Source organism: Otolemur garnettii, unplaced genomic scaffold, assembly GCF_000181295.1.
Source record: "Otolemur garnettii isolate 467f Iridium unplaced genomic scaffold, OtoGar3 scaffold00025, whole genome shotgun sequence".
In the NCBI taxonomy this organism is placed as follows: domain Eukaryota; kingdom Metazoa; phylum Chordata; class Mammalia; order Primates; family Galagidae; genus Otolemur; species Otolemur garnettii.
The window spans coordinates 11,634,555-11,643,368 of record NW_003852420.1 but is presented as its reverse complement, the minus strand read 5'-3'; the positions used below and the strand labels follow the sequence as shown (position 1 = coordinate 11,643,368).

At 52.0% G+C, this 8,814-nt stretch overlaps 1 protein-coding gene across 6 annotated transcripts in view; it reads left to right on the top strand.

Moving 5' to 3' along the window:
• Positions 1-8,814, top strand: part of MAVS (mitochondrial antiviral signaling protein) — a 27,210-nt gene that overhangs the window by 15,141 nt on the left and 3,255 nt on the right. For 4 of the 6 annotated variants that reach the window (XM_023512218.1, XM_023512217.1, XM_023512219.1 and 1 more), the window contains 5 exons: positions 1,243-1,429; positions 2,697-2,871; positions 3,992-4,164; positions 5,368-5,524; positions 7,884-8,359. In XM_023512218.1, coding sequence (XP_023367986.1) covers positions 1,313-1,429; positions 2,697-2,871; positions 3,992-4,164; positions 5,368-5,524; positions 7,884-8,359 — 1,098 coding nt within the window. In that variant the 5' untranslated portion in view covers positions 1,243-1,312. Of the gene's footprint in view, positions 1-1,003; positions 1,430-2,696; positions 2,872-3,991; positions 4,165-5,367; positions 5,525-7,883; positions 8,360-8,814 lie in introns of those variants that run through there. The other 2 variants (XM_003788212.3, XM_012804185.2) reach the window with 2 other exon arrangements.

Here is an 8,814-nt window from a genome sequence, read left to right as displayed (position 1 = left end):
CGAACCCGCCACCCTAGGTGCACATGGCTGGCACCCCAGCCGGTTGAGCCATAGGCGCCGAGCCCCTTTTTAATTTCTTAATACTTCATTTTCTTCATATTATTATCATGTTGGGCTTCCTCCTTTTCAAGCAGCAGAACCCTCTTGCTATCAGCTTGAGAGCCTTAGAGCCAAGAGGGGAGTTAGTACATCACAGGCACTGAACCTAGAGGCACATGTAGACCCTCCCTAATGCTGACCAACCTGTAGGCAGGAATGGGCCCTAAATATTCTGGATCTGATTCTGTTTGGTCATTGAAACAAATTTTATTAAAACAATTTTTTTTCTAAGACAGGATCTTGCCATGTTCCCCAGATAGGCCTTGAACACCTATGTTCAAGTGATTCTCTGTCTCAGCCTTTTAAGGAGCTGATAGTCATCAGTTCTTTTTTTTTTTTTTTTTTTTTTTGAGACAGAATCTCAAGCTGTCACCCTGGGAAGAGTGCTGTGACATCACAGCTCACAGCAACCTCAAACTCTTGGGCTTAAATGATTCTCTTGCCTCAGCCTCCCAAGTAGCTAGGACTACAGGCGTCCACCACAATGTCTGGATTTGTTGTTGTTGTTGTTGCAGTTGTTACTGTGGGATTCGAACCTGCCAGCCTTGGTGTATGTGGCCAGTGCTCTACCCACTGAGCTACAGGCACTGCCCTTATCAGTTCATTTTTAAGCCAATTCTTTAAGAGCCTCTGGGTCCCAGGCAATAATAAAACAGGATGTTTATGGAAATTAAAGATGAAATAGGGCCAGGCTCAGTGGCTAATATCTGTAATCCTAGTACTTTTGGAGGCCAAGGCAGGAGGATCTCTTGAGGCCAGAAGCTTGAGCAATTGTTAAACCCCATCTCTACAAAAAAAAAAAGAAAGAAAGAAAGAAAAAGAAAAATTAGTCTGGTGTGATGAAGCATGCCTGTAGTCCCAGCTTCTGGGGAGGCTGAGGCAGGAGGATTGCATGAGCTCAGGAGTTTGAGGTTGCAATTAGCTGTGATAATGCTAGCTCAGGCAACAGAGCCAGGCCCTGTCAGAAAGAGAGTCTGGGACACAGCCACAGCCTGTTTCCCAGCCTGTTTGTTGCTGATGGGTCTTCCTCACATCACATTTGGGAAGGAAGGAAGTTAAAATTGCAAAAAGTTGAGAAAGAAGTGCCTTTTGTCCAGCCTCACTGCCCAATCCTGTTGCTGTGTGTGATCTGTTTTCTTTCAGTCTTGTTACTCTCTCAGTACGTCCACTCTTCCCCGGGCCAGATCCCCCTCTCTTCAGAATCTGAGCAGTGATGACGTTTGCTGAGGAAAAGACTTATAAGTACATCTGCCATCATCACAGCAGCTTTTGCCGTGTTGATGTTCTGGAGATCCTGTCTTACCTGCCCTGCCTCACAGCAAGTGACCAGGTGAGCCAGGGAGGTGCCAGTGGACACTGGACTGGGACCAGGGCTGTGTAATTAAAGCTCAGCCCCATCCTGGTTCCTCACTCCTTCCTTCTCCCTCATGGTGCTGCTTCTTGTCCTTGCTACTTTTCTAACTTTTAGATGGAGTGTGGGTCAGGGTGGTTTTTCTAACTTCATGGAGCTCCCCCTTGTGTTGCTTTTGTGCAGTGCTCTGAAACATGGCTCTGGCTCTCTGAGATTTCCTGGCGCTGGTTCCCTCACCCCGCCCCACTGTTTTGGAAACTTTTTTCCGTCATCAATCTTGTCCTTGTCCTGTCAATTCCATTCTCCTTTCCATGAGGCCCTGTCTTGGCAGGGAGCTGTGGGCTCAGTTTTGAGGGTTCATAGGAGCCAGATCACTCTAGCCCCCCAGCAGGACTTGCTGCAGGCCCCCACTAGCTAGTGAAGAGGGCCAACCCCCTCCCACCTTTAGCTGTTTCTGTTGAATTGGACCCTTGTGCTCCCAGAGGATACCTGTTGGCTATTTTGGGGTCCTGTGTCCTGCTTCTCAGGAGCTTTCTCCCGCTTCCTCCCACAGGGGAAGTTAGTAGTAGTCTGTGGCTGGTAGGGTTTGTCCCTCCCTCTTGTATGATAGTTTGAGGTTTGTGGGGCTACCTAGTCTTGCAGGAAATATTTTCTGTGGGTTTTCCCTTCTGCTATCTGGGATTGGTGTGGGAATTCGTGTAGGTGCAACACTCTGCCCCTGCTGTCTTCCCAGAATTCCCCTGGCATTCCAGCTCCTCTGTGTCTTACTGTCGGCCCCCTCCCTTTTCCTCTTTTGCCCCCTTTCATCTGATTTTTGCTATGTACCTCTTCGTTCTCTACTAATCCAGACTTTTCTTTTGGCTCTTTCTTTGGGCCTAAGGTTTTTGCATCAGATTAATGGGTTTGTACCTGCTGCTGTAGGATCTTTGCCGCAGTACTTTGCTTCTGCTAAACCTCCGTTCCCACATTTGTAAGGCGGGGATAAGGATAGCATTCAATGAGATGATTTATGCAAAGCCCTTAACGGAGAGCTTGGGACACAGCCACAGCCTATTTCCCGGCAGCTGCTTGTGGTTGTTGCTGATGGGTCTTCCTCACATCACACTTGGGCTCTAACCCTGGCCTGTCCTGGGCTCCCACTGTGGCTTTCTTGGTGTGCCCCTGATTCTGGGGGCTCCCCTCTTCTGGGTGGGGAAAGGGCCAAGGCCACCTGGCTTGAGTGAGTGGAGGGCACTGTGTCTTCCAGGATCGACTGCGGGCCCTCTACTCGCAGCGGGGGAACCAGGACACCCTCTGGGAACTCTTCAACCGCCTCCAGCGGCGGACACACTGGGTGGATTTCTTCATTGAGGCACTGAGGCGATGTGAGCTGTCTGGTCTCGCTGATGAAGTGGCCCGTGTCTACCACAGCTACCTGCCTCGTGAGCTCCTGGCCCTGGGCCTCCTCCCGCACCCCCTGCCTGCCTCCCAGGCCTCCACTCTCCTTCACCCCTCTCCCCTGTACCTCCTGCCTTTCTCTGTCACTCTCCTTCCTGTCCCCCTGGAGCAACAGACAAACCTGGGTGTAGATCCTGGGTAAGCCTTTCACCAGCTGTGTCTTTTTGGCCAAGTCCTTTAATTTCTTTGAGCCTCAGTCTTCTTTTCTATAAAATGAAGCTCGTGGCAGCATCTACCACAGAGAGCTTCAGTAGACAGATACTGTGGGACAGCAACTATCAAGCTGGGCTCGGCTTCTCCATGTGCTCAGCAAACGGGGCCGCCTCTAACTTCCTTGGTGATAGCATTCGCCTCCACCCTTCCTCAGTTCTCTCCCCACACCCATTCATTCATCTCCTTCCCTGCACCTTCTCTTCACCTCCCTGGTTTCTCCAGAGCCTTCTAGCCCCCAACCCTAGCTGCCCAGCCACCCCTGAGCCCCCTTCTCAGTGTCCCTGCCAGTCCCAGTACCCAAAGGGAGTTTGGTGAGATGGGGTTTGAGGGGGAACAGGAAGAACAATTGAGCCAGCTCTATTTATGTTCCAAAGCAGAGGTAGTCACTAGATCGCAGTCAGCGCTACAGCTTTGGGACATCCCTGTTTGCTTTGCTTCTCTTCTCAGCCTGCCTTTCCCTCCATCCCTTCCTTCATATGTAGAGATTAATAGTGATTCCCCCAGAATATAGATGGCTATGGCAGGGCCAGAGTAGGTGGTGAGGTAAAGGGCAGGGCTGAGGAGACAGCCTCAGGACATGGGCCAGTTGACAGTGACAGCACAAGGAGGAGAAAGCCCTTGGGGCCTAGGATGCCTGCTGACAAGAGAAGGAACAACTACTGACCCAGTGCAGGTGCTGAGAGGCTCCTGAGGTCCTCCTATCCCCTTGCTGCTTCTCCTTATCCTCCCCACCTCCCCACCTCCCCTCTCCCTCCTATTCCTGCCTTTTCCAGTGATGCTTGTAGCCCAGGACAGCTTTTAGAACCACGGGAGGTCCGAGAGTACCCAGCCTCTCCTGTCATGGGAATACCCCTAATTCCTTCTTGTTACCACTGTACCTTTATCTTCCAGGGACCTCAAGTCTCCCCCCAGCCTCACCACAGCCGCTGTCAGTGCCTGCTGAGGTTCCAGGTCCCCCCATACCTATAACAGCCCACAGCCTGCCCTACAACGGCTACAGAGAGATGGAGCCCAGTTACCCCACTCCTGTCCAGGACACCCAGCTGCCAGAGTCCCTGGGAGAGGTCTGTCTTCACAATCTACTTTGAGCAGCCTGCTTTTATTTTTATTTATTTATTTTGAGACAGAGTCTCAAGCTATCACCCTGGGTAGAGTGCCCAGCTATTTTTTTTGTTGTTGTTGTTGAAGTCGTCAATGTTGTTTTAGCTGGCCCGAGCTGGGTTCAAACCTGCTGGCCTTAGTGTATGTGGCTAGTGCCCTACCACTGAGCTATGGGTGCCCCCCAAGCAGCCTGCTTTTATGTTCCTGTCTGCCTACTTTTGCTCAGTACCCCATGGCTCCCCAGTAGGGATTTGCCATAGACCAGCTTCTGGACTTTTGACCAGGTCTTTAACCTGTGACAGCCCACAATCCCCTGTTACCAATTACCTGGGAGGCCATAGTCTAGAGGTCCTTGCTGTGGTCCATGTGTGATGTTGAGTTGGGTGGGGGAACCTTGGGAGTGACCAGATGAAGGGAGTGAGGGAGCAGGAATTCATCAGGCTGGGTGGTGGGGCTGTCATTATTGCCAGTAAAATAGAGTTGGGGGGAAGATAACTGATTCTACTGAGATGTGCTGAGTGGGCACTGGGGTCTCCAGAAGACACCTGACCATGGACCTGAAGCCTGAGAAAGAGGCCTGTGCAGTGGCTACAGAGAGGCAGACTTTTCTACAGGGCCAGCAGATAGAGAGGGACTCCCCATTGGATGGTGTGTGTTTTCTAATTGGTAGATGCAGGGTCACTGAGGGCAGATGACGGCAATTACTAGAACCAAGGCAGGCTTCCCTTAATTTCTGTGCGCCATGGTGTGGGTAGAGGCCTGTAGGAGATGCCCCCAGAGCATAAGCTGTGCTCTGTCTGCTCTTGGGAGAAGTAACTGCCTTGGCCAGGTACAGTGGCACACGCCTGTAATCCTAGCACTCTGGGAGGCTGAGGTGAGTGGATGGCTTGAGCCCAGGAATTTGAGACCAGCCTAAGCAGGAGCAAGACTCTGTCTTTACTAAAAATAGGAAAATTAGCCAAGTGTTGAGGGGGCATCTGTAGTCTCAGCTACTTGGAAGGCTGAGGCAAGAAGAGTGCTCAAGCCTAAGAGTTTGAGGTTGCTTTGTGCTGTGATGATGCCACGTCACTCTACCCAGAGTGACAGAGTGAGACTCTGTCTCAAGAAAAAAAGAAAAAAATGAAAAAAAAGAGCTCATTGCCTTATTCGTATTTTCCCCCTTGCAGAGTTCAAAGGAAGCCCCGCTGACATCCAGCTCTGGAGCCATCCCAAGGAGGCCAAGTGGCCCCCTGCAGACCTCTTCTGACCTGGCACCCCTCAGCCCTCGCATCTCTAGTGGGCACCAGAAGCAGAACACAGAACTGAGCAGTTCCCACACAGCAGGTGCGCATGGAACCCGGAGTTACGGGGCTTGTCTGACCTTCCAAGTGAGGGTGAGGACTAGAGCTGCCCCTCTGGCTTCCCTGAGGGAAAGGAGGCAAGGTGGCAGGAAGGGAGTTCACCCCAGGTGAATTCCTTAGAGGATGTATCAGTCAGTTAGCATTTGCTATGTCACAAACAGTCCAAAACTTTTTTTTTTTTTTTTTGAAACAGTCTCACTTTGTTGCCCTTGGTAGAGTACCGTGGCATCATAGCTCACAGCAACCTCAAACTCTTGGGCTCAAGTGATCCTCTTGCCTCAGCCTGCTGAGTAGCTGGGACTACAGGCACCTGTCACAATGCCTGGCTACTTTTAGAGATGGAGTCTTGCTCATGCTCTGGCTAATCTCAAACCCTTGAGCCCAGGCAGTCCACCCGCCTTGGACTCCCAAAGTGCTAAGATTAGGATTACAGGTGTGAGCCACTGCACCTGGCCCTTTTTGTTTGGTTGGTTGGTTGGTTGGTTTTCTTTTGAGACAAAGTCTCAAGGTGTTGCCCTGGGTAGAGTGCTGTGGCATCACAGCTCATAGCAACTTCAAACTCTTGGGCTTAAGTGATTCTCTTGCCTCCGCCTCCCAAGTAGCTGGGACCATAGGCATCCGCCACAACGCCCGGCTATTTTTTGGTTGTAGTTGTCATTGTTGTTTGGCAGACCTGGGCTGGATTTGAACCCACCAGCTCCAGTGTATTTGGCTGGTGCCCTAGCCACTGAGCTATAGGCTCCAAGCCATTTTTTTTTTTTTTTTTTTTTTTTTTTAGTAGCTTAAAATACAGCTACTTACCTAGCACATGAGTCTGTAGGTCAGCCATTTGGGTTGACCCAGCTGAGCAATTCTTCTGATTTTGGCTGACTTTCCTCTTCTATACTCAGCAGTATGTAAGCTCTGCTGGCTGTTGGCTGGGGCACATCAGTTCTCTTCCATGTCATCTCTCATCCTCAGCACACAGACCTGTCTCATGGCAGCTGGGCAGAGTTCAGTGAGGGAAGGGGTTTAAAAGTGGCACAAACCACCCCTGCCCCATTCCGTGGGCCAAAGCAAGTTATAAAACCAGCTGAGATTCAGGAAGTGGGGAAATAGACTCCATCCTTAGACGAGAGGACTGGCAAAGTCATATTGCAGAAGGTATGGGCACAGGTGGGAAGAGAATTAGGGCCATTTCTACACTTCAGCCAAGGGACTCTGTAGGAATCAGCCAGGGGTAGAGGACAGTGGAGGAGGGCAGTGCAGGGGTGGCTGGCTGTTGGCAGGTAAGCCATTTGGCTCTGCCCTACCTCAAAGGGGTCTCCAGTTCCCAGCAAATCACTAAAATTCTCAGTCCCCAGAGGAAGTAAGATCTTTGTCAGCCAGGGGCCTGAACCCATTCCAGACCTCAGACCCCCTAACCTGCCCAGCTAGCAGGTCTCTCAGCTACTTCCTGAACTGTTTTTCCACATAACACTCAGTGCCCTAGGCCAGCCACACAGCACACAAGCAGTAAAAGGCTGGGAGAAGTCATCTTAGTGCTTCTGTCTGCCCTGAACTTCCCCAGGCACCTGTTTGTACTGTACAGTGTCACCTTGTCATGGAACACCCTTGAGGACTTACTGCTGTGGACTATAGAAGCAGAGGACACTTACATTTCAGGATGTTTGTGCACACAGGTCCTGTGAGATTCTGTGGTGTTAGACCTGGGGAGGGGGGTCTCATCAGAATCACCCCGACCTTTGTCTGCCGTGGGGCCTGGCATGTGCGTCCTCAGAGTTCCATGGAGAATTCTGATGCAGCTGCCTTTACGCATGGTCACCAGCTGCTGCCTCTTGCTTCCCCAGCTCAGGCCTCTTGCCAGGTGTGACTTTGTTCCTACCCCTGTCTCACAGGCCTCTGGGGACTGGCTGGCCTTGGGTATCAGTTAGTGTAACCTGTTCTGTAGGAGCTGTCCTGCTGCTCCTTGCCCTGATGCAGGGTTGCTTCTGCTGGAGGCAGGGGAGCAGTGGGGACTCCTCCAGGCCAAGGAGAACATAGAAAAGCACAGCCAGGAGGAAAGGGGGTGTCTCGGGAGGGAGAAGACAAAGCAAAGAGAATGTTCAGCAATGACCTTCAGACTCCTAGGTGCTGTTGGAGGGAGGGATCACTTCATTCTGTTACACCACAGACTTGGGGCTAACGGTCACCGACTGAGTATAGCTGTTGGGCCTTCAGGCCTGGGAGCTGTGCCAAAGGGATTGTGGAGCCTCCTCCAAGGGCAGGAGGCCTAGATGCAGTGGGGTGTGTGACTGGGGCAAAGAGACCCTTCTCCAGCTTTCAGGGTAATAGTCCTTTCCACTGTGTTTTGCCACTCACAGGTACGGTCTCCAGCCTCACGCCATCCCGTGGGCCAGTGTCTCCAACTGTGTCCTTCCAGCCACTGGCCCGTTCCACCCCCAGGGCAAGCCGCTTGCCTGGGCCCGCAGTGCCAGCTCCATCTACAGGCCCCTCTGCCTCCTCCTCATCCACTGGCTCAGTTTCTGCAGGGGGTGATGGTGACCAGGCTGAGCCTACTGTCTGCTGCAGTGGAGCAGAGGCACCCACCACCTCTGTGACTACAAGCACAGTGTCTTCCAAAGTGCCTGCCACCTTGATGCCTGTGACCACAGTGCCTTCCAAGCTGCCCACCAGCTCGAAGTCCCTGGGTACAGTGCCTTCTAATGTGCTCACCAATCCAGCACCATCCAAATTGCCCATTAACTCCACACGTGTCGGCATAGCGCCATCCAAAGTGATCACTAGCTCAGTGCCCACTAAGGTGCCTGCCAGCGCAGTCCCCAGTGGCAAAGCCGAGGTAAGTCCTTGCTTTCCTAACAGGGCCCCTTTCCCCTAGGACATCTTGCCCTCTTGGCCCTGTCCTTGGACCCTTCCCAGTCTCCACTCTTTCTCCAACCTGAGCTGCTCCATGGCCTATGCCTGAGGGTGTAGGAACAGCTGAGAACCAGCCTTATCCAGCCCCCGTACCATGTCCTCCAGGAGGAGGAGTCATTAGAGCTCCCAAGTGTGAACACCTGAGGAGGGTCAAGCATGGGGCCCACCCGCACCCCAGTGTGTTAGCTCATTTAGAGCTGGTAGCTCCCCCATTGAGCTTAGCAATGCCATTTTGTTTTGTTTTGTTTTGTTTTGAGATAAAGTTTCACTACATCGCCCTCTGTTGAGTGCATGATGTCACAGCTCACAGCAACCTCAAACTCTTGGGCTTAAGCGATTCTCTTGCCTCAGCCTTCCAAGTAGCTGGGACTACAGGCT